Source organism: Dermochelys coriacea, chromosome 16, assembly GCF_009764565.3.
Source record: "Dermochelys coriacea isolate rDerCor1 chromosome 16, rDerCor1.pri.v4, whole genome shotgun sequence".
NCBI lineage: Eukaryota > Metazoa > Chordata > Testudines > Dermochelyidae > Dermochelys > Dermochelys coriacea.
The window spans coordinates 11,673,587-11,701,404 of NC_050083.1; the positions used below are offsets into that span (position 1 = coordinate 11,673,587).

General features: G+C 43.9%; 1 protein-coding gene across 1 annotated transcript in view; it reads right to left on the reverse strand.

The window, feature by feature from the left end:
• The window catches only part of MEGF9 (multiple EGF like domains 9), a 78,351-nt gene that overhangs the window by 3,553 nt on the left and 46,980 nt on the right, over positions 1-27,818 (reverse strand). The window contains exons 3-5 of the mRNA XM_038375005.2: positions 7,827-7,966; positions 3,228-3,371; positions 1,444-1,716 (exon numbers count right to left, since the gene is read on the reverse strand). Coding sequence (XP_038230933.1) covers positions 1,444-1,716; positions 3,228-3,371; positions 7,827-7,966 — 557 coding nt within the window. The remainder of the gene's footprint in view (positions 1-1,443; positions 1,717-3,227; positions 3,372-7,826; positions 7,967-27,818) is intronic.

The window sequence follows — 27,818 nt, forward strand, 5'->3', positions numbered from 1 at the left end:
ATGGACCAGTGTGAAATTTCTATCTGCAACCCTGCAGAGACAGCCATACATAAAATTACAGCACATGAATATTAAACTTGTTTACTAATCATCTCTCTTCCCCTCACAGAAAATCTTGCAGTGTGTCCGTTCAGGGATCAGTAAGAGAATGAAGGTCACATTAGCTCCCTACTGTAATGCCTTTGAACTAAATCTCTTGGAATGGCAGGGATAAATTTGGTCCTGATACGTTTTGGAATTCTGCGCTCTCCTTCCTATGTACAACCACACATGCAAGGAGCCTGCAGTCTATCTAGTGGAGTATCTTACTGACAAACACTGGGAGAAGAACTATGGGAGAAGAACTTTCTACCATTTTATTCAGGGCTATACAGTTATAAGGTAGCTTCTTCATTGCCATCGCACACCTGAGAGTATTAGATGCAATGAGGATGAGGACTGATAAGAGGCCTCAAAAATCAGGCAATAGTGAGTTCACATCCCTGTTCTGCCACTGGATTTGTTGTGTGGCTTTGGTCAAGTTGCTAACCACTCTGTGCCTTAGTTTCCCAGCTACAGAGCAGAGGTGATAATACTTCAGAGTTGTTCTTAGCGGTTGATTAAGGCATGCACAGCACTTTAAAGCACTACGTGTTATGATAAAAAGCCTTTATAAGGTGCCAATCCTGTAAATCCTTACTGATGTGAGAAGTGCTACTGAATGTAGTCAAATAACGCAACTCACCAGGGGGTTAAAAGTTTGCATCCAGCTCCAGAAATCAGGATACAAACTGAATTATACATAATCTTTTGTTTCAGTTTATTTCATGATATTGCCTGCCACAGTTTTGGCGAACAGATGAATTACCGAATACCTAGGTGAATCTTCAATTCATGGATTTTAGAGTCAGAAGGATCATTAGATTATCTTCTGTATAACACAAGATGAATATATTAGTATCTCTTTTTATACAGGAATGCGCACAAACACGCATGAAAACTCACACAAAAGTTCACTGCAGGAAAGGAACTTTATTAAATAATTTTCTGTGCTGAAACCTAGAAGATTCTGCCCTCCCACAGCCTGCTGTCTCAAGCTGTAGAGAGAACTGTCTGTCAAGAGCCATTTCCAGAATGCCGAAGATTAGCCGTGCATCAGAAACATTGCCGCTGCTCCTTTCAATGTAGACAATGTTCAGACAGGCTCTTGGTAACTGAAAACGAAGCTTGAGAAAACATTATAATGGCTACAGGAGAAACTTTCTTCCAGCTTCCCCCTTGGACTGGCCCTTTTAAAGGAATGAGTTCCCATGTCCACCTTGGAAGACACTAAAGCTGCTTAATCTTCAACAGCAAATCCCTCCAGGAATAAATATACCCAATATTCCTTCCACACCCCAGGAAGCTTGTGTGTGTCTGATCTGTTTAGGAAATACGGACACTGATTCAAGGAGAAGGGTTTACCTTTCTTGGTGCAATTGGCTCCCTCTGGGTCTCTGACATAACCTTCCTGACACTCCTCGCAATGGAACCCGGCCGTGTCGTAGAGGCAGCCAATACATTCCCCTGTGTCTGGCTTGCACACCTTGGGTGACTGGTCTGGGTCTACATTCCCATTACATTTACATTTAATGCAAATGCTGTCAGAATTGTAATAGCCATTGTCACACTGGTCGCAGTTCGGGCCAGTGTATCCAGCTTTGCATCTGTCACACGTTGGGATGTGTTGACCAGGTTCTGAAAAAAAGAGAGCCCATACAAATATCACTGAACGAGCCCCGTGAAAGGATGTTCCTTGTACCACTTGCATGTTTGCTCTGCACCACACTAATCTGTGCTCAGGTTCTAAAGGTCAATGGAAGATTGCTCATGTAAAAGATGAATGCTCAAGCCTTTAAAATGTAAGTGCTTTGCAGCAGAGACTTCTCTGTTAAGCCCTGTATATCTATGCTGCCCCATAAAAATAAAAAAACATGTTTAGGTTTCTAAATCTTGGTGCCCAGTCACAGAGCATAGTTAGCATATTTCCAGACAATCTGAGATTACTACTACTTCGGGACACCTCTGTCTTGAGTGATGGATTGCGGGAGCATCTGGCCAATTGGGACTGCATCATGGAAGTTATGGATGGACAAGAACTTTTTAGATCATCTCGACCTGGGGAAGTAAGGATGGTAGGGGAAGGAATCACAGTGCATAGAAAATTTTATTACAACCTAAAGCTAAGGTTACTCCCCCTCACACCATTTGCCTTAGAACTCAAGTATTCGCCACCAACCTCTTGAAAGAGCACACAAATGACATAGGCCTAGCCTTGTTATCATTAATACATTTCCTTATTCTTGCTTTTATAGCAAATGTAAGGGCATCACAAAAATTCAGTCTTCAAATAAGGGACCAACCTTACTAAGTTTGGGAAAAACTACTCTAGACCATCTCCCCACTAGTGATCCCAATGGTATGTTTTGTCCAAATTAATTTGAAAAACCCAAGCAACGGGGCTTCCGTCTCTCTTCTCTGGGAAGTCTCTTCCATAGCCAGGGACGGAAGCTTAAATTTCCCCCCCTGATTAATTTCATCCCATCCCCCACTTTGCTATCTCTCTAGTAATGAGATGACAAGAGCTCAAAGCAACACTGCAAAAACTAATAGGCACAGACATCTTCACATGCCCTGCAGCCAAGCAAAGAGCACAGATTATTTGGGGCAGGTCTATTTTCTGTGTACATTGCGTGAAATTTACCCCTGTGCAAAGGGCCAGCATGTTGCCTATGCACTGCTTCAGTTCCACTTAAATAGGAATTAAGGGTTGCACAGGCCTGTTGCTAACTTTCTGCAGAAGGATGAATTTCAACCACTGCTGATAACAAAGACTAGCTCTCCACCGTATCTATGTCTTTTTGTCGGCAAAACCATAAAGACACTTAAAACGAGCAGTGGAAACCACAAGGATAACCACGGTAACAAGTAACAGCAAATGCCTGCAGCAAGGGAGATTTTTGCAATGGTTTCTGCTACACTGTTGCTCTCACAAGAAGCATCCTAAATACTCCAAGAATACTGTCAATAAATACTACACTCCTAAATGTCATGTGTCACTTCCAATAACACACTCCAGTTCCCATGAAAGAGGGATTCAAAGACAAAGCTTACAAACTGGCGCACTAGGATAATCAGCTCAGAGTACAATTTAGCTGTGAAATACATTGAAAGAAGTTGCTTTCACTAGCATACAAAAAGAGCCTTACTTATTTGGCAACTGCCGCTAGATGCCACTGTTGAACAAGGGCAGCGGTTACATTCGTGGCTTGGGAGGATGCTTCTAAAGAAGCCCACCTTACATTTTTCACAGTGGCTTCCTTCTGTATTTCCTTGGCAGTTGAAACAGGTGCCTAAGAGAAATCAACAAAAACAACAGACGATTCATTTAGCAACAGTAGAACATTTTATCAAGGGTATTTTTAAATATCTATATCGAGACAGAGACAGACACATACACACGCACGCAGAGATCTATATTGCGCAGCCTAAACATTCACATGTAACTAATGATTTTGGATGCCCCTTTTGTTAGGCGCTAGTTCTCAGACACATTCAGAGGATCTGATTTGGGGCACCTCAATACTTTCTGACCACCAGTCATCCCTCGCCCCCAGTTAGACAGTCAAAAACAAGCACCCAAAATCACTCGAAACTTTTGAAAATGTAAGTCTACGTATACTAATAAATTCATGCAATTAAAATCAAACAATCCTCCAGGAGAAATAACCTGTCTCAGTCGTGGTAAGGGCGTCACCCTGCCAAGCCTCACTCACAAAACTAGCCCCAGTGATTTTTGGTGCCTTTGAAATACCTGTAACAGTCCGAATGATGGGTTAAGGCCCTGTAAAGATCACCCTGGGGATGTCGAGGACAGCTCTCTTGATTTTTGCTGTACACTTCTTCCATCACTGTAATGTCACTGTTTAAGTCTATGTTGCATCTGTGTCTGACCTCTCTGTCAATCAAAATTCACCGACACCAGGCTCACTCCTAATGCCAGTAGCACTGTTCTCAAGTTTTGGAGATTGGCGTGCAATGCAGGCTGCAATCCACACGAGGACATAAGGAGGAGTAAGAACTTCCCTGCGCAGGTTACCTGAACCTTGGGTTTGAGTGTATGGGGTGAAGAGGAGCTGTGCACCTACTATCCCTGCGTTCGTAGCAGATGGCTGCAGCCCCTGGAGTTTGGCTCCATTCCCAATGCACTGACCAGGAGAGCTGAGCCAGGGCCATATGGGAGGATTTGCTGCTGGTACAGGCCAGCAACAAAGTATTAACTCCCTTGAGAAAGGCTGGGGGAGCAGAGAAGGAATTGGGGATTCCTGAGACAAAATTCCTTCTCTAGGGTGCTCCTGGAACAGCAAAGCAACACATTGCCTCTTACTAGAGGCTGTGCCCTCGTGGCATGATCTAGTCCTTTGTCAAATTCAATTTGATGTTACTGCAAACAAAGGGAGCAAATCCTGCTAGCTATATAAATGCAACCCCTATCAAAAGCTCATCCATCAACAGGATCATCATCTGCTTCAAGAAGCATCTTACTGAGCAGTGGAGGTGACCCAGGGGAAGCTTATTTAATTAAATCCCAAGTACAAGCCTCTGAAAGGTAAAAGCAGCCTCTCCACAAACCAGGATGGCGCAGAGCAGCATAGTTACAGAGCGAACACTCGCTGAGCTAAGTTGTCAGTGTTCTGGGGGGACAAAATGCTAGTATCAACAGCAACCAGGCATATAAAAATCCCCATCAGGTTCATGTTTAGATATAGTTTAAACAAAATATAGTTCCTTATCACATCAATCAAGGCTGTTCAAGCAGCATGCAAGTCCACATACATTACATTACTCTTTGTCTTTCTTTGCTGGTGCACCAGTGACCCTGGGGACTGGGAGTCTCCAAGCAAATACAATTTGTCCTAGTATTTGATCCTCTGATTAATGGGAGAATGAATAACGGGCTGGTTATTGCTTTTTGGAACCAGCTGATTCACACATATGGCAGAGGCTGTCTGTGACTAAGGATGCTTGCAGTGTTCCATAACTCAATCTTCCAGTCAATATTTGCTTCTTGTGTAGTGGCCTGTATGACATGAGCTGGTGGTCTCTGTGGGAGAGATGTCCACCCGATGGAAACCACCACCCCCTAATTGCAACCTCTGTTGGCAATCTCACTATGGAGACCAAGGGTTGAATGAATCATGGATAGTCAACTACAAGAGGTGGTCTCACCTCATCAGCTTTACGACACTTGATTAGACTCTGCTGTCGGTTATGCTGCCCTAAATCTGGAATAACTGCACACATTTTCTGTGCAGACCTCCTCATTTCATGACCACATCCTTTCCCATCAGCAGGAGTTGCAAGCATCTTCCTCTGCAATACTCCAACTGGCTGTGTTGCCAATGGACCAATAGGTCAATCAATCGTGCGAAGCATCCTAAAGGTTTTGAACTAGGGATCACTTTCTTCTCTGTGGAAAGCATTAATATTTCAGAACAGTTTCCATTCTGATTGCTCCTTTCAAGCATTAACTCAGCGTGGTGGCTCCTCAGGTAGATAGGTGTTGGTACACTTATTTTACAGATGAATACAGTCAGACACGAGAGAGGTGAAGTGACTTATACAAGGCAGTATGTGCAAGAATAATGCCCAGGATTCTTTACTTCCAGTCTGCCTGCTCTAACTACTTTCTCTTTAACACATTAAACCTAATGAACCTATATCCATACAACATACTGTGAGAAAACATCTTTTATATGAAATTCCGTTTCATTATCCAACTGGGATTTGTCAAAACAATGTAGGTCTTCAGTTAGCCACGAGAGGGAGCCCTCAACACAGTATTAATGTAACAGAAACATTGACATTGACAAGGAATAGACACTTTTATATAGAGCTGGAAAAGTCAAACAAAGGGCAATCTCTAGTTCATATCAAGAGATACATGCATACATTACTTGTTAGAAATCAGATCTAATTTACTATCTGTTTTTCTGCTTCAACAATAAAAAGGAAATACAAGTAAAGAAAGAATAGGAACTTTCTACATTCCACCATAGATTAAACTAATAGTAACACGGTTAGGCTTCAATTCTGCAATCTGATCTATAAAGACGGACCTTTGACACTCATGGCAAAGGTTTCTGCTTCCATAGACTGACCACAAGATCAAGGGCTTAGCTAGCTTTTTGTTTTTCTTTTTTTGGTATGTAATTTCATATCAAAGAGCTAAAACACACACATGAAGGCTCTGATTCAGCCAAGCACTTCAGCACACCTTAACTTGAAACATGTTCTTATGTCCCATGAATTCAGTGGGTCTTAATCACATACTTAAAATTAAGTACAAGAGTGAGTGCTTTCCTGAATCAGGGCCACACAGAATAAATTTCTAATATCTGCTGGATTTCCCATTAAATGTGTTCTTCTGTAGACAGCAATGATGGTGTTATGTGCTGAGAGTTGATTCTGTGTCTTTGTTAGAAGCGTGCAGACAATGTAGTAATACTAGAACCGAGCAAATAATTACAAACAAATAATTCATTTGATTAATTCTGTGTCTTTCTGTTCACAAGCTGTTGGCAAACAAGCTGCAAACTTCTTGAATTCATTGCCTATTTCTAACTCACTAGACAAAATTCTGGTGAGTTTTATTTTACTCTTTGGCTCATCAATATAAGTTTGAATTTCAAAATTGGAGCTCTGTTGCTGAGCTGGGATAGGTTGTTAAGTCACATGATATTGTTTCTCTTCAGGTTTCTGGTGTGAAGGGACACAGAAAGGCAATTTACTTTTTTCAGCACAGAAAACGTGTGTAAATGTATCACAATGTTCAAGGAAAGCCAACACAAAATGCACAAGAGACAAATTCATTAAAAAACAGAAACAAATATGAATGCCCTGTTTCTGAAGTGCTCATAATGTTATTTGTGACAATACAGGCTGCATTCAGCCAACATCTGAATAATGCATGCTTTGGTGAATAGAAGGTACAGCAAAAAGTAAGCTCTTTCAGGTCGGGATCATCTTTTGGTTATGTGTTTGTACAGAGAGTCTAGAACAATGGGGCCCTGGATTCCTAGCTGGAGCCCTAGACATAATAATAAAGGCTCAGTATTGCTGTCAAAGTGAATGGCAAAGCCCCCACCAACTTCAATGGGAAGAGGATCAGATACAAATGACAGTTTGTGGTGCAAGTAGATAATGTTATGTCCTATGCATAAGTACAATTAAATGAAAGATGCAAATAAAAGGGATGAGATTGGAGAGATTAGTCTTCTGAGGGCTGTAATACTTTCTTCTAATTCTGGCTGTTGGGCTTGATGTGCAGATGGCTAGGTGGTATTTAGCGGTCTGCGTTACACAGGAGGTCAGACTAGATGATCTGGTGGTCCCTTCTGGCTTTAAACTCTAAATACAATGGCAGAAATTGGGGACAGTTGACTACAGGTACATCTACACAGGAAGCAGAAACCCACAGCAGCAAGTCTCCGAGCCCAGGTCTATAGACTTGAGCTATGGAGCTAAAAATAGCTGTGCAGACGTTCCGGCTTGGGCTGGACCCGAGCTCTGAAACCTAGGGAGGGGCCCAAATGTCTACGCAGCTATTTTCAGCACCGTAGAATCGAGCCACACAAGCCTGAGTCTGTAGACTCAGTGCCGCAGGTTTCTTCTTGCCGTGTAGATGTATCCTAGATGGTAAGGACCCAAACCACTACTCACTCACCACTGCAACATTGCTGACGTCAATGGAGCCCCACCAACGTTACGGAGGAGAACTTGGCTCTAAGCAGTCAGAAGTATTGTACCTGTTAAGACATCGCAGCTGTTGGAATAGTTATTGCACTGGCATGGTTCACAGCTGGTTTGGTTGACCCAGTAGTATCCATCGCAGCACTGGTCACACTTGAAGCCGGTTACCCCAACTTTACACTGGCATTTTCCAAAGCTGCAAAGGAAAAAAAAAAACGCAAAGAAATCTGCATGAGCTACTTGACGACTCGGTAACTTCTGCTCTCAGTCTCATGGGTGCAATGTTCTCATTCCCAGAGGGGGAATCTGTTCCTCTTACAATGTCATGCACATGCAGCAAATGTTCACCAGAAATGCACCTGCTGGAATATAAAACACAAGGGAGCATTACTGGAGTTCAAAACACCTGTACTCCTCATTGAATTCACTGTGTGGGTGTAACTGCACACAGAATTTGACCCTGTATTAGCTTTCAGTTCACATTTTATTGTTGGGTAATGGTCCCTTTCTGATCACAGCAACTCAATGACTCATCCCTCCCTTTGAAAGAGCTCTCTCATTGACTTACTGTCTTCTTCTGTGACTGGAAAGCATCTAATGCATTTTGGGCACTACTGTAATGTAGCAGCAAATGAAATAAGATGATGACAGTTTGGCGTTTGGGTTTGGTTCAGATTAGTGACCCCCTAAAATCAGATGCTTAACCAGAGTTTCTCCAAACCTCTTTGAGTGTACAAAATCGGATTGGAAATTTTGTGAGATCAGGGATATTTCAGTGTTTGAAGTTCTGATCCAGGCTAGAAACTAAAAATGAAGAAAAATTCCCCCACCATATCCAGCTAGCCCAGTATTTCAGAACTTTTTAAAAGGTTCTCCTTGAGAAACGGGCAATGTCATTTCCTCTGGACCAGCCCATCCATCTATAGCAATGATAGCATGGTCCCAGGGGCCAGAACTGGAATGGGGACCAGAAATGGGCTCTCTTTTAACCTCAGCCACTACAAACCTGCTGCAAAGCCCACAGAAGGCAATGGGAGTCTTTCCAGGGACCTCAACAGGCTTTGGAGTAACGAGCATTTATGTAGCACCTTTCACCTGAAAATCTCAAAAGCACTTCACAACCGTGGATAAGAAATGTCTCCATTTTACAGATGGGAAACCTCAGAGATGAACTGACTTGCCAAAGATCACAGAGTGCTTCAGAACAGCTGTGGGTCTTTATCTGCCCACCTATAAAATGGGGACAATAATACTGCCTTATCTTGTGTGTGTATGTGGGTGAGGGGGAGGGGAGTTCTAAGGATTAATCCATTCATGCATGTAAGACACTGAGATTTCCATATGGAAGGAGCTATTGAAGGGCAAAATATACATATCCATGTATAACACGCATTCCAGTGCTTCTTAATTCCCTGCCTTTTATTCAGCATCTCAGCATTTGCTGTGCCATCCTAAACAAACATCAATTATTCTGTACAGTTCTTGCAGGGGAAGAAGAGACAACTAACCATGTCTATGAAAAGCCGATTAACACTAACAGAGGCTGAGACCCAGAATGGCTGGATGTACTATTTATGCATTGTTTTTAATTAAATGCTGTAGATTACAGTGGTTTTGGACAGCACCATTTCAAAAAATTAACCTACGTCAGTATTCTCTTGATAGTTCGCTTGGCAAAAATAGGAAATACCCAAAGCTTCACACACAGGCAGAAGGAAAACCCACAAATCTAGCCCAAGAGGCTACACAAAGAAATATCTTCAAAATATGAATTTCAGACACATTTAATGGACTCATTACAGAAAAGAGCAAGAAATATGGTTCATTAGTCTCCACACCATATCAGGAACTGCAGCCGGTAGAGGTAGACTTTAAAAAGCTTTGACAATAAAAACAATAAAAACAGGGTTTCACAAAACCTAAAGTTAATTGAAATTTTTTCATGATGTTTTAAACCCAAAGCAAATGGAAACCATTTTTCATTTGCATTTGAACATTTCTCCTGCAGCATTTGCAGCACAGAGCTACAGTGCGATGGAGCTAACAGCTCTGTGGAAAACGAGACTGATTAGACAGATAGCGCGAAAAAGTGAAACCAACTAGACCTGTCATTCTAGCCCTATGCCATAGCAGGACTCCCTTTTCCCTCTAGCTGGGACCTCATCCTATCTACCAGTGCAGAATGGTCGTGACTCCCTGGTTGAGAACTCATGAACTAGACTAGCTTCATTGTACAAACTGACTGAAATACATTGGATTTATAAGATAGAACTCATCTGAGACAGAACAGAGAGGAAGCTTGCAGTGATGGTTAAAGCACAAAGCTAGGAGTCAGAACACCTGGGGTTCTATCATCACAAGGTGTACACACACACACACACACACACACACACACACACACACACACACTTTAAAGGTACTTATATGGCCTTCTTCTCCCTGGTATTATGATATAACTCTGTTATATGAAACAGAAAAATGGCCATTAAAAACAGCTGAGGAGAGGAAACAGCAGTTTTTAGTGTCAAAAGTTACGGTGTATTCTTAACATACTTTGGTTTGAGCTTGTCATAAACAAGGAGCTACTTATGGTCCTGGCAAGTTGCAGTCTTGCATCAGTTGAGAACAAGATGATTGCAACAAGTGGTGTTGTGTCCAGCGTGCAGAAGATTACAGGAGGTTTATTTATACAGCTGAGGTTGAAGGAAATAGAGCATGAGCCTGACCACATATGTGGTTGGAAGCTACAATTTTGAGGGATTTAAGAAACCGAAATCCTCCCATACTGACTCTTGCCAAAGGAAGACGACTTGCAAGGGACCATTCAAGACGGAGGTCCACTGTACTCACCACCATGGCTACATCATAGCCTCTTCTGCCCTCCCCACAACTATTAGCATGGACAGAAGGCGGCTCTCTCATCAAGAACAGCAGTAGTTGTGGGAAGGGGGAGATAGAATAGGCCAGTGCTAACTAGGGCAGGCATAAATGGAGGGGGAGGAGACAGACTAAGTCTGTGAGGGCGACTGGAGCAAGCCGAGGGAGGGCTTAAAGCAATTTTGAACTGGATCATCAAATGCACTGGGGACCTGAGGTGGCTGGGGGGGATAACATGTCTGTGCTGTGTTGTACCTATGTGCAGGTGAAGAGTAACCCTCCTGCCCCCACACACACATGCTCCCCTAGAAGAAGGATGGTCTTGTGGTTAGAGGGTAAGTGTGGGACTTCGGAGCCCTGTATTCAATTCCACCACAATCTCCCTATGTGACTCTGAGCAAGTCACCCGATCTCTCTGGGTTTCACTTCCCCAACTATAAAATGGGGATGACAGCACTTCCCTATCTCATGGGGACAGTTGCAATACACTGAGGAACACTAGGAACTCTGCTACCAGGGAGATGCAGCAGCAGAGACACATGGCTGAGATGTAGCCCTGGTGAAGTGCAGAATGCATTTCCATCTTGAACGGTCCCTTGCAATTCTTCTTCTTTCGGCAGTATAGTTTTTAGGTTTCTTAAATCCCAGTGGCCACTGCTGGAGTGGCATAAAGGAGCCATAATGCAAAGAAGAATTGGCTCCTTTATGCTGCTCCAGCAGTGCAAAGAGGCCATAAACTGGGTGGATATGGCCCCTAGAAAATTTCCCTTGATGTAGAGGTAATCCCTTTCATAATGAATCTATCCCACTCCCCTGGCCTCATGGTCAGAGGAAAAGGGGAAATATTGGAGCTACTCCCAGTTTCTGAAATGGTTCCTTGTAAATTAGAGCAGCCCAAAAGCTCAAAGATAGGGTAAGTGCAAAGGTGATTTTGTCCCCATCCCTCTTGTTCCTGCACAGGGTATAGCTCAGTCACAACAGGCACTTGTAGCTCTCTGCTCTGCTGATTATCTCTGCCTCGTTTCAAATTTCAGCTGAAAAACACATCTGTTGTTCTCCCTTGCTATTGCTGATATCAAACTGAACTCTAACCGCGTTTAACTCCGGACAGTATTTGGAGATGGAGTACAAATTAAGGGCCCAGTCTTTCATGTGAGTAATCCTACAAGTAAGAGTTTACAGAATCATTTCCTAAAGTGGTTTCAAATTTAGCCTCCTGGGATAGTTTCCCTTGATTCTGGGGCAGTCTCTATTATTTTCACATCTTAATATTGACCAGACATTTATTTTAACAGGATTCTCCTCCCCAGCAACCACTTTCCATCCAGACTCCTGCTTCATTTTAAACAAAGTTTCTTTTCTAGGACTCCTCTGTTCTTAAATGTCGTGTTCTTGGGACAACACCCATGGATTTTACTTGCTAGATTAAAAATAACAGGATAGGAAGTTATTTTTAAAAAGTTTTGAAAAGTTTGGTATCAGTGCTCCTCTAGGAGGACTTTTCTCCATGTTACACATGGCCTGGGTCCAAGTCTTGCATGCATAAGATTAAATCACTCAGCAAATATAAAGCATTGCCTTTGGTCACTGCTTCTATAGGATAAAGCCCTTACAACACTGCCTTTCAGAGCTCCAGTCCAGTGAAGACTGCTGAACACTTTTCGAAGCAAAGGTCAATGGTATAATCACGCTGAAATCACAAAAAAGCCCTGTTACCAGAGCAATTGTGCCCATAAAAAATCCAAAGGCTTGAAAGAAAAGACCCACAGTTTAAATACTTGAAGAGTGAGAACTGAATTGGATTTGGAGTGCAACCCAGGAATATTTTGGGGAGGGGAGACTATTAAGACACAGCAACATAAATTGCTTGGTTACTATTTCAAATGATTAACCACGCGGAAGCCAACAAGTTTTTAGCGCTTGGCGTTCATGCAGTGGAGGACCCTGTTGGAAAATCTTGATTTCTGGTGCCAAAGGATGGCTGCCCGCCTGGGACTTTATTTGGATCTGTGACAGTACATACTTTATACAGGGTGCATGGATTTTACAGTGCACTCAAGTCGGACACCGCCTAGTGATTCAAAACAATTCTTGCCATTGCAGGGCACAAGAGCATTTACCAGCCCAATTTGGGTCTCTAACAGCGCGTGAGCATGGCAGAGGTTTAAAAAGTCTGGGGCTGATGCACCATGGCACTGTATGCTAGCAGAGCACAGAGATGTAAATGGAGTCACCTTGACGGAGAAGGGGAGTGGCACAGACTCAGGACCCTAACCGCTGCTGGAGAATATGGCTTGGGAACGAACACTCCACAGGCTAGATCACCTGGTCCACCAGGGCTAGCATGAAGGAAACAGCACAAGTTGGAAGGAGAGGAGCACAGAAATATTACTGTGTGTGGACATTGTTCTCAGATGACCTGGACAGATAAAGGAGTGGAATGTCTGTAGGGCAATTGCCAGTGGGGGGGATGGATGTAAATGAGATAAAACATTTGGAGAAAAGAAAACCCCGCACCAGAACCAGATGGGCCTGTAAAACCTGATTTGATTTGGTTTCCGTTCACTAGGGCTGCATTCTAGTCCCCAGGGGGAATGGCTATATGGGACGCAGGAAACCCCACACCTTTGCAGAGTTGCCCCCGAATCATTCCTTGGGGGGCAAGGATGCCCCTCTCCCACCCACCCCTTTTAATCAATGACAGGGGCTCAGGCACTTAGAGAGAGCAGAAGCATCTGAGGATCTCTGAACAGCTCCCTGGGCCAAATCATTCCATTCAGGAGCTGGGTTGCTACGTGGCCCACACTGGTAATGGCAACCACACGATCCCTTTGTTGACAGCATTAGAGGGTGAAGTTACAGGGGCCAAGGGGTGGCTGGGCAACCATCCAGAACAATTTTTCTGGCTGTCAGCTGGCTACTTGGAAAACTTCCTGGACACAGAGGGAACATACTACAGAAAGCAGCTGATGCCTGTTCTCCTCCTGGTCCTACCCCATGCCATGTCCTGAAGCTGCAGAGCACCTGTACGCTGAGGGGAATGGAGATCCTTCTGATCAGCTACTGTCGCCACCATCACCACCACAATCTCCCTCATCTTGTGGTTTGTGCAATGTGCTATCCTCTGCAACACACAGCAGAGAGCGGCATGGGGAGCTAAGGGCTTGTTACGAAAAATAACCTTAAAACATCGGGCTGGCTCAGATGTGACACTGGGTATAACTATACTGGAGCTAGAGGTGTAACTGCAAGCTGGGGTAGACATACCCACGCTAGCTCTGATCAAGCCAGCATGCTAAAAATAGAAGCGTAGCCATGGCAGCATGCACACTGGGGTGAGTTAGCTGCCCTGAATATGATCCCATCCGAAACTTGGGGCGGCCAACCCATCCTATCACTTACACCACTGCAGCTACACTGCGGTTCTTAGCACACTAGCTCCATCAGACTGGTGCGGTACATGTGACCCAGCTGGAAATTACATCTCCAACTCCAGTGTAGACATACAGGTATGTCACACTGTGATCCACACATTGTGCAGTACAATGAACCTTGATGAGACTCCTGCTGCTGTCAATGGGAGAGTTTCCCAAGTCAAAAGGGCCTTCAGGCTGTAATGAGCCCAAGATAGATGAGAGGAGGCATGAACATGTCCTAAGCAGCTGTTCATACAGTACAGTGCTGTGGGATACAGAAAATCAATCACGAGTTGTAATAGTTTGGGTTTTCTTTACACGTGGGGAATCCCCGTGAGAATCTCTTTCTACAGGACTTTTTTTTTTTTTTAAAAAAAAGAAAATTTGATAGCATTCAAGAGTAGGGCTAACATTTTCTATTCAATTTTCTAGGACAGTTCAAACTGCCTACAGAAAAGTGAGAGACAAGGTGGGTGGGCTAATATCTTTTATTGGACCAACTTCTGCTGGTGAAAGAGAAGTTTTCAAGCTGCACAGAGCTCTTCAGATCTGTGTAAGCTTGAAAGCTTGTCTCTCTCACCAACAGAAGATGGTCCAATAAAAAGATATGACCTCACCAACTTATCTAGAGACCAACCCAGCTAAAACAATGCTACACCCAACTCCAGCAGAGTTATCATTCTCCTATTAATTTGTATGTGACATTTTCATGGCGGAACATCACCATTAGTACTTGCCATGAGCATACTGAGCCTTAACACAACCATCACAACCTGTCAGTTGATTTTCAGGTTAATTGATTTGGGTATTAACAGATGGGGAAAAGAAGAGCAGAGGAGCCATTAGCACACGGCTCACTTTCACCTCTTTGCTCCTCTGGTTCCACTACAGCCGTTGGAAGCCCAAAACTTTCTCCCCGGTGCTAATTTAATAACACCTTCTGTGTGCAATTCACATGCCAAAGAAGCCCATTATGCAAGCCCACTGAGGGCTCCTTTTGTGGAAGGGGGAAGAAGGACGGCTTTATTGTAGAAAACATTGGGTCATTGTGTGAAACATTCCTTGCTTTGTGCCAGTGGACAAAATGTGTGTATATGGAATCCATCACCAGAGATGGAATACTTAACAGCTATGAAAGGGTATTTTATAAATTTCAAAGGGCCAGATCGTCTGGCCAAAAGTACCGCCTCCATAGGGCCATCTCCCCCACCCCGGGCACTGGTCACCCCCTCCCTGGGTCATGGCTGCAGAGAGGAGGGCCTACGGCACAGGCTTTGTGCTCTACAAGCCCCATGGATAAGCCAGCGGAGATACCGCAGCGTGGACTGTCTTAACTCCTCCATGCTATTAATGGGGATCCTAGGAGCATCAGTGGCTGAGGAGAGCAATGACAGGGCTTCTCCCAGGGTCAGGGAGATGCAGCACAGTGGCCCCGAGCCAGTGGAGAAGATCCTAGGAGATGCAGGAGCCTTTAGAGTAGAATCACTCCCCATTGCACAGACAGTTATCTCATAACAGAATGATTCTGGGGGAGATTCCATAGAAAGGGCTGTCCAAGGTGGTTATTGTTTGTATTATCATAGCACACAGAACCTGCACTCATGAATCAGGACCCCATTGAGGCAGGCGCTGTACAGAGACGGAACAAAATAGACTTTGTTCCAAAGGAGGGGTGACCCAGGCCAAGGACCCCATTTCAGGGCTCATATAAACAGAGATAAGGGTATTCAATGGCAAATAGTGAAATGCTATCAGACAATAAGCAGAGACCTGTAATGCAGCTCTGAAAGGAAATATTTATGGTGTGGTGAAGAGTTGTCTGGGAGTAACAAAAGGTTTGTCTAGGCCAAGTTATTCTGTGGCCAGCTGGAGTGTAAATCCACAGGGCACAAGTGTGCCATGTATTAATTTCCGTGTGGATCCTGCTACCATGCACTAAAAGCTCCCTAGGGCACTCTGCTCTAAAACAGCGTAATTCACTGCACACCAGGAAACGTTTAGTGGGCTGCAGCAGGATCCACACAGACACTTATTCTGTGGCACAGCAGCGTGCTGTAGACTGACACCCCAGCTTGCCACATAGTAATGGTTCACCTAGATAAGACTTAACAGCAGCACTTGATCCTTAAGCACCTGGTCCTGGATTCCTTCCATGCTGAAAGCTCCCATGGGGGAGAAAAGGAGTTGGGGGATGCACGAGGAATGTAGGATTGGGCCCTGGAGCATTAGACGTGTGAAGGACATTAAGATTAACTTGCTCTATTTAGGGATATGAAGCCAGATCCTCAGCTGGAGTAAGTCAAAACTGACCCAGGGAGTGACTCCAATTTACAGCAGTTGAGGATTTGCTCATAATTTCTTGAGTACTGATTACTTGACGTCCCTGGAATTGCACCAGCATAACACAGAGAATTTGGCTCCGTATATTTTCTACACTCAGGCCAGGTCTACACTTAAACCGTTACAGTGGCACAGTTGCAGTACTTCAGTGTAGACGCTCACTACAGTTAGGCTCCCTTGATGCTGTAGTTAATCCACCTCCCCGAGACGGAATAGCTAGGTCAACGGAAAAATTCTGTAGCTGGATTGACCTAACATTTAAGTGTAGGCTGGGCCGGAGCATCTGATTCTCCTCTCATCCACTGTTTCTACACCAGCATTCATTTTCCTTCACAAACTAGTATGAGCAAGAGGAGAAATAGCCTCTAAGTGTTTATTCGCCCCATTGTCAATCAGCCACTGTTGTGGATCAAGAATTGAAAACTCATCGCCCATGGCCCAGGTTAGGGCCCTAATCACTGAATTATCCTGCCTCTTAAGTTACCCATACTAGGCAGAGTTAAAGCAGAAGTGACTGGCTCACAAAAATACAGAGAGAATGTACGCATGTTAGCCTTTTTAGTAATCTTTTCTGGATATTCAGTAATCAGAAAAACAAGGTTGTGCCTTTTGGCAGGTTTGTCTGGTATTGTCATTGTTATTTTTAAAAAACACCCTTATGGCAAAAACCCAATTATGCAGATGTTCCGCCTAATGAAGTGTTTTTGCAACCAAAGGGAAGGGCCCGCAAGATTGTAAAAGTGATCGCTCCTTCTGGGGGCTGGAATCTGCACATTTACAGCCTTTATTCTCCTATTATGAAAAAAGGATTTTTGCAAAGATTTTCGAGTCAGATTTTGATCTGCATTCCAGCAGTGCAAATCCAAAGTAACTCCACTGAAGTCTGGGGAGTTACACAGGTGCAACCGATCAGAACTTAGCCCTTAATATTTCACTCCATTGTTGTTGTTTTCATTACGATAGCACCTAGAGGTCCCAGTCAAGACCAGGGACACATACCAGGCATTGTAGGAACATGGAGTAAGAGATAGTCACTACACCAAAGAGCTTACGAAGAACAGGAAGAGAAACAGAGGCAGAGAAAGGTAAAATGATTTGCCCAAGGTCACACAGCAGAACTAAGAATAGAAGGCAGATCTTCACCATCCCATGCCAGTGACCTAGCCACCAGCTCACCACACTCCTGCTCCCTACACTACAATGAATACTTTGTACTGAGGATTTTAGAAGTCTTGATTCAATATTTTTAAGAGCACTGATTCATCCAGCAGGTGAGGTGCAGCCCAGGGCAGAAACATAGGAATAGGGAAGCCTGCTGGAGGGAAACAGCAGCATTTCTTGGAGGCCACAGCTGCTGTAAGAGAAAGGGTAACAACTGGCAATTTTCCGCTGGAGGAGCCGTCAGTAATAAATTGCTTCAAGGGAGAGAAGTTTGTGAATTACTCCTGTCAGCAAACAAAAGTAATATCCAGGTTCACCATTTACTGACTATGGGGGGTTTAATAAGCTGTAAAAGATGAGAAATCATAACAGATACTTAGCTAATTTAAGCACACAACAAAACATACTCTTAGCCACTTTCCACTGCTTTTATGTTGTCCACATGGAACAATTTCCATTAGAAATAAAAACTCGTTCATTCACAGAGGTGCTGACAAGGCATTAGCTGGGAGATGAACCATCACTTCTGCTCTGCTAGTCAATAAACATGGGAGCAGTTATTTTAAAAGAAAAAAAATAAAGGTTTGGGCTGGGTTTTTCTTAAGGGCACATGGGAGTGAAGTGCTCAGGGCCAGAGTTAAAGGGATTTAGGCACCTAAAGATGCAGAGAGGTATGTAGTGGGATTTTAAAAAGTGATTATGTTACTTTCAATGGGAGTGGGGTGTCCGACCTACTTAGGTGCTTTTGTAAAACTAGGCCCACTAGGCCCCTCGCTGCATCTTTAGAAACTTAAATACATTGATGAATCAGGCCCCCAGCTCTCAATGCCCAACTCCACTAGGCTCTTTTAGAAATACCAGGCTTTATGTACAGATCATACCAAACATACGGTTGGCTGGATCTGCCAGTAACATCAGTAATGCCGTTTCAATCCATGGGAACAAGGCTGGCAGGGTCAGCGTCTCAAAGGGAGACCCCTACACAGAGGGCACACACGGAGCCAAGACTGTCCATCAAGTGGAATTCCCCTTTCAGATTCAGTGCATCCTCTGCTCCAGGGGACACAGTGATGTATAAATGTTCCTAGGGAGGCTCCATTTCCATGCCCTTTACTGGGCATACAAGGTGTGAGATCCCCCTCCGGGGGCAGAACATCTACACTTTGACATTTACAAGCATGCATTACAATTTCTTTTTAAGCAGAACAGAATGACAAGATATCCCTCTAACGTGACATACCCAATGCCTACGGCTACATGCACGAACCCTGGGTATTTGCTGAAAACCCTCTACAAATTCAGCTTTGAATACCAATAGGCTGCCCTATTAGCTGCATAACGAAGCAGGGAGATAACAGAATGTTGTGCAGTGCTACAGTGCATTTCAGCGAAGGATTTCAGCCTAAACTAATTAAGTCTCAACACCCCAGTGAGGGAGATAAAGATTGCTATCCCAGTTTACAGATGGGGAAACTGAGGCATGGATAAGTTAAGTGAATTTTCCAGTGTTGCTTGCCAAATCAGTGGCAGAGCCAGGACCAGAACCCAGCACACTTGACTCTCAATCCCTGCTTTAATCTTTAGGCCTTGTTTTCACAAGGAAAACAAGGTGCATTTTAACCCAGGTCAAGTCAATCCTTGTGAACTAATCAGTGTTATTAACCTAGTGAAGACAAGATTTGTATTAGCTGGTTGAGGTAAAAGTTTAATAAAGATTAAAACTACCACTGCCTCATCTTCACTAGGATCGTGACACAGTTTAGTCTAACATGGGTTAACTTAACATGCTTTCAAAATACAGCTATTTTTCCAAGTTAAGTCATAACCATATACATCTCTTCTAGTCTCTAATGGCTTGTCTACATGGGAAAGTTATACCAGGATAAGATATGCTGTGAATTTAAACTGCTGTAGCTGCACCAGTATAACTCCCTGTGTGGGCAATCTTACTTTAGTTTAAGTGGGGGGAGGGATAGCTCAGTAGTTTGAGCATTGGCCTGCTAAACCCAGGGTTGTGAGTTCAAGCCTTGAGGGGGCCATTTAGGGATCTGGGGCAAAAATTGGGGATTGGTCCTGCTTTGAGCAGGGGGTTGGACTAGATGACCTCCTGAGGTCCCTTCCAACCCTAATATTCTATGAAGTGTATCTTTTACTGGTTTAGTTTATTTTGCTTTGGAAGTGGTTAGGATAAACAGAAAAAAAGGCTCTCATTCTGGAGTAAGAGTGTCCACATGGGGAGTTATACTGGCACAACCATAGTGATATAACTGGATAAGTTTCCTGTATAGACAAGCCCTGATTTGACCGTCCTTTCTCATGCCCTAGTGAGGGCAGCACCATTTTTAACCAGGAGAATCCAGTACTTCCCCAGGATTCCCACACAGTGAAAGGGTAACCTCGAAGGAAGCCCAGAACGGTGGCTTTCTAAATACTAAGTATGCGGAGAGTGGAGGATTTTCCCCACACTGTATCAGCTGTGCAGGATGCGGACAGCAAAGCTCAGCGAGGAGCAGATCCCTGGCACAGGCACGAGGGAGGGACCGAATATCCCAGCCAGCTTAGCCTCACCACATTGAATTGCTCCACGGAGACCCTGAAGCTTCCACTGCTCTGCACTGACCCATGCTGCTATTAAGAAGGCTGAAGACAGCCTTCCCCACCTTCTCTCTTGGTTCCTTTCCCGGCTACAGAAAGTGGGAGATTAGAGATCAAGCGGAGGCCCTGTGGAGGAATCTCAATTGCTTTCACATAATAAAAAATACAGGAGCCTATGAAATCTATTCAGTTTTAAGTAATTGATTCAACCAATCCTGACTCAGTTAACTTTCTTCAGGGTAATTTATCCCCTCAGCCAAGAAACAGTGCCCGAGACCCACCTGAGTGTGCCAGACAGAACCTTTAAAGACTCATGGCAAAGCTCTTCTGAATTGCTCCACCTGAGCATGCAGCAAGAGACGCAGCTTGTCTAGGATGCTAGAGGAGGAAGCTGTAGCATCCATGGAGAAGGGGATTTTGTTTTGAGCTGACGCCAACATGACAGCTCTTAATTCCTTGGGCAGACGGCTCCACAGCCAAAGCTAGTAGGGTGGACGTAAGGCTCCACCTCTGCCTGATTGGCGCTGTTTCCAAGTCCACTCTAGTCACACACTTGTTAGTATGGAGACAGTTTACACAGGTGGGCTAGTGGCTTAGATCCTACCTCTAAATTAAGAGACCTGGGTTCTAGTCCCAACTCTGTGGGTGACCTTGGGTAAGTCACTTACTTCTGTATCCTCCTCCTACCCTTTTTTCTACTTGGACTATGAGCTCTTCAGGGCAGGGACTGTCTCTTACTATAGGTTCATAGAGTGCCTAGCACAAGGGGGCCGATTTCAGCTGGTGTTCCAAGTTCCACCGGAACACAAACAGTAATCATAAAAACAGACATTTTATCCTTGAAGCTCTAGTCCAATAATACATTCGAGTCACCTGATTATATTTTTAGAAAACAGTTTGCTGTAATAGCTAAACAGAAAGCAAAACAATGAGGCAAGATGACATTTTAACGGAGCAAAATTAAAACCAGTTTCAAAACCACTCTGAACTGGCCAGTGGGCCATGTACTGAAACACACCATCCCAGAAGAGACCGTGCTGATCTCTACAGATAAACAAGTCAAAAAAGGGCCTTAGACTAGCAGCAACAGAGACCATTCATAGTGACAGCACTGTCAGGTCAATGTTCACTGCTAAAATCAACCCTACGCCTGGGGAAAGGGGTTTTGTTTTGGTTTCTTTATTCTAAGGTCTGTACTGGAGGTCTAGTTAATAATTAGCACATTGGGATGGGGGGGGTGACATGCTGTAGGGTAAAGTGTGCTTTAAAAAAAAAAATACAGTTGTCCTTTAAAAAGCAACCTTTACAAAAGTGCATGCAAGCCGATATATAGGAGACATGCGCTGTTTCTCCTTAGAGCTCAGCCTGTAGGAATTGTGCTTCTCAAATTAAGGACTGTCTAAGATTGGTCACAGTCCAAAATTATGTTCCAGGTTTACTGAGACAGTCTTCCCGTGAATACGCACTTTTTAAAAGAGGTACATAGGCATTAGCTTATGCAACACGTGTGAACTTGTTTTTAAAAGAAACAGCTTAAGGTATTTTCATTATATTACCAAACAAACCAAAAACAACTATAGGCCTCATTGTGGATATTATGGTAGTACTCCCCAGGTCACAGCTCAGTCTGTGGGCCCACTGGGCTAGCTGTTGTAAATATACATAATAAGGGACAGCCCCTGTCCCAAAAACTATTGCGTTGTCCACTCCGCTTTTCTATTGTAAAGAAAATAGAACTGTCTGCTGCTCTCTGTTCGTCCAGTGACTACCACACTGGGCCCCCTTTCTCTATTGGTTCCTAGGGACTACCATTATTATTAGATTGCAAGTTTATTTATTATAAACAGGTAAGACACAGGAAGGGGGGGAGAGGATGGATTGTTAGCTCCATTTTACAGATGGGTAACAGAGGCACGGAGAATAAGTATCTTGCCCAAGGTCACACAGGGAGTCTGTGGCTGAGCTGGGAATTGAACCCAGATCTCTCAAGTCCCTGTGCTTTAGCCACGAGACCATTTGGGGCCAAATCCTGTTCTTAGATACCCACAGGCAGCTCCTATCAACTTTGACAAGGCGGGGGGGGAGGGGGAAATAGATCCTCACACCTGAGGACATTTTGACTCTAGAGTTTACACCAGAATCTTTTGGGCAGGGGTCATCTTTACACTGGATTTGTGTAGAGAGTGTATACACATAGACTCAGACTTTACGGCCAGAGGGGACCATCATGATCATCCATCATGACCTCCTGCATATTGCAGGCCACAAAACCTCACCCACCCACTCCTGTAATGTATAGCACTACAGGGGCCCAATCCCGAGTGAAAGCTCTAGGTGCTACCGCAGTACAGATAATAAATAACAAAATTACACAAAGTACCAGCTCAACAATCCAACATGAAAGTCCCAAATATATTTCCTCTCCTCTCCCACAGTCAACTATCCATAAGGATCTAGTGCAATATGTTTGCAACATACAGGCCGTATTAACCTGTTTTAACTCCTGTGAATGCAGTAGAGTATTTGGCCCTTTGTTTTTCATTTCCCATTTAATTTTTTCACACACTCATCACTGTGCATGAGTCTGCCCATCTTGTAGCAATATTGATGTTCCTAGTTCTGTAACAGACAACTGACCTACTTTTTTTTTTTTTTTTAAATACCTGGAGGTCATTTCTGTCTGTGGCAAAATACACTCGGTGTGGAATTAGAAACAGAGAGCAGCTTTTTATTCACAGCATTATCTCACTTTCCCCCAACCCATCTCATTTTCTCCTACTTTTGCTTTTTGTTCCCTCTTCAAAAAGCTGTGGAATTCCACAGCATCCCAAATTCTGTCCAGGTGGAGTTAAGGGAAAGATTTTCCAAATTACAATGGGCAGGTAGATGTTAAAATCCCACATAACTCCCCTTAGTGCCTTTGGGAATCTTTCCCTAAATTTCCAATGACGCTTCCTGGACGATTCTATTTTATAAGGTATAGTGGTTAAAACTGGAGGGCTGGGAGTGGGGAAAGATGAACTCTTATGCCAACTGACTGATGTGTGAAGCTAGAAGCGTGACTCAAGGCCAGACTGTGAAGTGAACCCCTCACTCACATTCACCTGAGTATGCCCATTCACTCCAGTGGGACTGCTCACCAGTGTGATTCACAACCTGACCTTTGGGAAAAGATCCTGATATCCTCAACCAGGCTGGGAAACATCTTTCTCCACAAGTTGCCTCTTCCACTGATTACATCCTGTATTTGTGAGATAAGGTCCTATTCAACCTGAGTTTCAGGATATCAGAACCTGCCCTTGACTGCTCTGGTCCTCAGCTTCCCCCCAAGAGGATAATACTCATATGACCTTTCTGAAGCATTTTGAATAGGGGTGGTCACACCTTTGAATTACCATTCCACAGGAGAGTGACATTTCAACATTTGTTTTCATTTCAAATCAGAAGCAACCCTCCACTCCCCCCAAATTATGGAAGTTTCCAGTAAACCAAAACTTTTGGAAAAAAAATGTTATGGATCAATATTTTTCGCATTTCTATTTTGACTTGATTTTAAATTAGTTTGTAAGATTTAAAATAGATTTCAAAATGCAAAGTTGGAACCTTATTGAAACACTTTCCCCCAATTTTTATTTTCAAAATGAAATCTTGTCAAAATCAACCTATTCCCCCCAGAAAGAATTTCCATTTCGACAAAACAATTTTCCAATGAAAAGACATTCCATTGGAAACATGTTTTTGACATGCTCTAATTTTGAAATCCCAGGAAGGAAGGTACTATACAGCACTAGATATTCTTATGGTTGGGAAGATTTTGGATGCAGTTTCAGGTCCTGAAAGGTGCATGCTACCTGCACTTGTTTTGGTGAGAGATCAGTACTTTACCGATAAATCAGCTTGGAAAAGAGACAACTCGGGGGATATGAAAAAGGTCTATAAAATGATGACTGGTGTGGCAAAAGTAAATGAGGAAGCGTTATTTACTCCTTCTCATAACACAAGAACTAAGGGTCACCAAATGAAATTAATAGGCAGCAGATTTAAAACAAACAAAAGGAAGTATTTCTTCACACAATGCACAGTCAACCTGTGGAACTCTTTGCTAGGCCAAGACTATAATGGGATTCAAAAAAGAACTAGATAAATTCATGGAGGATAGGTCCATCAATGGCTATTAGCCAGGATGGGCAGGGATGGTGTTCCTAGCCTCTGTTTGCCAGAAGCAGGAATGAGCGACAGGGGATGGATCACTTGACGATTCCCTGTTCTGTTCATCCCCTCTGGGGCACCTGGCATTGGCCACTGTTGGAAGACAGGACTGAGCTAGACGGACATTTGGTCTGACTCAGTATGGCCATTCTTATGTTACTTCTGCCTGCAAGCCCTGGCTGCAAGAACGGTCAATGAAGTAAAATTAAATCAAACCTTCCGTTACATTAATTCCAGGAGAGGCTGCCCTTCACTGCCCTTCCTGCTGATCCCACAGGAAGCTCCGCTGACTCACTCCCTTGCAGATACTTCCCATTTCCTTCAGGGTACCTCCCCAGCCTCTGACTCCAAGACACCTTCCTCAACCCAGCTACTCAAATACGGGACTGAGATTCAAGGTTCCAGTCTGGGCCCTATCAGCAGTTCTGACCTTTCTGCTGCATGAACTTTACCCTGCATGATTATTTGACTGAAGTAATTCAAATAAGAGAAATCAGGGTCTGTTTTTCCCTTGACTCTTAGCTGGTGTAAATAAAATGGAGGGGGAAAACCATCTGATGAAAGGGTTGAAACTGCAACAGCTTAGCAAGCACAACTCTCTCCGAAGCCAATGGAGTCCCAGGCATCAAGGGACTGAATTAAGCCCTAAAACTGCACAGGGTTTACATTGCAAAGAAAGACTGATCCTATTCTTGTGAAATTAGGGCATAAGATTATATTCAGAGTTCAGAGTGCAACTGCTCCATACTAGTCAGTGATGGGCCTGGAATTCTTCCATAGGAAATCTGCCAGTGGAGGCAACAGCAGCGTGCACTGACTCAAAGCGCCTCCTTGCAGTTCTAGCCGCACACCCTCCCCAGCCAGCACCATTTGCGCCTCCTGTGGGCTGCCAGTGAAGGGGACATTGCAGCTGCTTTCCATGTCCCAGGTTGAGTTTCCACTGCCAGGAAGCCTCTGTTAGTGTCTATTAGCGTGGAAGTCAGCACAGACTCCAGATGGATAATACCCACTGTGACAGAGTTCCCCTTTCAGGCATCGGATTTGCTCTACTACATCAGATCATTGGACCATCAAGCCAAGTCTCCTAAGTGCAACAGCACAATCCTTTACAGTAAGAAAAAAAATCCTTCAAATCATCTAGACAGTCATGCAATGCTACTCATGGGGGGGATCCCGTCGCAATCAGCTCCTACCCTGAAGCATGAGACTTGATTCACCTTAAAATCTAATATAAAGTAATGAAACTGCCAAGCTGAAACCGCTCTTGGAGTTGAGGGAGGGAATTGCTTCTTTTGCTTGGTGTAAAATACACACTGCTGGACTGTAGGGAGCATCAGGCGAGAGTGAAGACTGGCAGCAGAAAAAGACAACAGTGTGCATCTGTAGTAAAGTGTAAAAATATTTAGGGTAGGCAGGCTGTGGAATGGAATGAAAGCAAACGGGAGCTGTTACTTCAGTCCACAAAACCACCTCCAAAACTTTTGAAAACAGCTTTTGACTCAATAGGACACCCTTAGCTGCAGAGCTCTTTCTACACAGGGATTGTGAGAGCTGAGGTATATTTCACAAGAAGTGAGTCTAGCTGTTATGTGCCACAAACACAGGAAGGAACAACTTCAACAAATAATATCAAGTATCTGATGCATCCTTAACAGAAGGAGAATTCAGCAGTTACCAGCAGTACCCTTTATGCTTTCTTAGGGTAGGACAGTGCACTCTAGAATTCTGCTCAACTGTATTAATAGACCCCTGAACTCGCCTGATTCTGGGTTTTCATTTTCAAATGCAAAATTCAGCCTAAACTCTAAGCCAGTCAATAAACCTATGTGAGTCAATCTGGGATAGATTCTGGTTTCACACAGACAAGAAACCATTCAGCCACTTTGACTAGAGGTGGGTCCAGATCAAAAACCTTTGGTGAAGTTCTGATCTGGATAAAAAGAAAAGGAGTACGTGTGGCACCTTAGAGACTAACAAATTTATTAGAGCATAAGCTTTCGTGAGCTACAGCTCACTTCATCGGATGCATTTGGTGGAAAAAACAGAGGAGAGATTTATATACACACACACAGAGAACATGAAACAATGGGTTTATCATACACACTGTAAGGAGAGTGATCACTTAAGATAAGCCATCACCAACAGCAGGGGGGGGAAGGAGGAAAACCTTTCATGGTGACAAGCAGGTAGGCTAATTCCAGCAGTTAACAAGAATATCAGAGGAACAGTGGGGGGTGGGGTGGGAGGGAGAAATACCATGGGGAAATAGTTTTACTTTGTGTAATGACTCATCCATTCCCAGTCTCTATTCAAGCCTAAGTTAATTGTATCCAGTTTGCAAATTAATTCCAATTCAGCAGTCTCTCGTTGGAGTCTGTTTTTGAAGCTTTTTTGTTGAAGTATAGCCACTCTTAGGTCTGTGATCGAGTGACCAGAGAGATTGAAGTGTTCTCCAACTGGTTTTTGAATGTTATAATTCTTGACGTCTGATTTGTGTCCATTCATTCTTTTACGTAGAGACTGTCCAGTTTGGCCAATGTACATGGCAGAGGGGCATTGCTGGCACATGATGGCATATATCACATTGGTAGATGCGCAGGTGAACGAGCCTCTGATAGTGTGGCTGATGTGATTAGGCCCTATGATGGAATCCCCTGAATAGATATGTGGACAGAGTTGGCAACGGGCTTTGTTGCAAGGATAGGTTCCTGGGTTAGTGGTTCTGTTGTGTGGTGTGTGGTTGCTGGTGAGTATTTGCTTCAGATTGGGGGGCTGTCTGTAAGCAAGGACTGGTCTGTCTCCCAAGATCTGAGAGAGCGATGGCTCGTCCTTCAGGATAGGTTGTAGATCCTTGATGATGCGTTGGAGGGGTTTTAGTTGGGGGCTGAAGGTGATGGCTAGTGGCGTTCTGTTGTTTTCTTTGTTGGGCCTGTCCTGTAGTAGGTGACTTCTGGGTACTCTTCTGGCTCTGTCAATCTGTTTCTTCACTTCAGCAGGTGGGTATTGTAGTTGTAGGAATGCATAATAGAGATCTTGTAGGTGTTTGTCTCTGTCTGAGGGGTTGGAGCAAATGCGGTTATATCGTAGCGCTTGGCTGTAGACAATGGATCGAGTGGTATGATCTGGATGAAAGCTAGAGGCATGTAGGTAGGAATAGCGGTCAGTAGGTTTCCGATATAGGGTGGTGTTTATGTGACCATCGCTTATTAGCACCGTAGTGTCCAGGAAGTGGATCTCTTGTGTGGACTGGTCCAGGCTGAGGTTGATGGTGGGATGGAAATTGTTGAAATCATGGTGGAATTCCTCAAGAGCTTCTTTTCCATGGGTCCAGATGATGAAGATGTCATCAATGTAGCGCAAGTAGAGTAGGGGCATTAGGGAACGAGAGCTGAGGAAGCGTTGTTCTAAGTCAGCCATAAAAATGTTGGCATACTGTGGGGCCATGCGGGT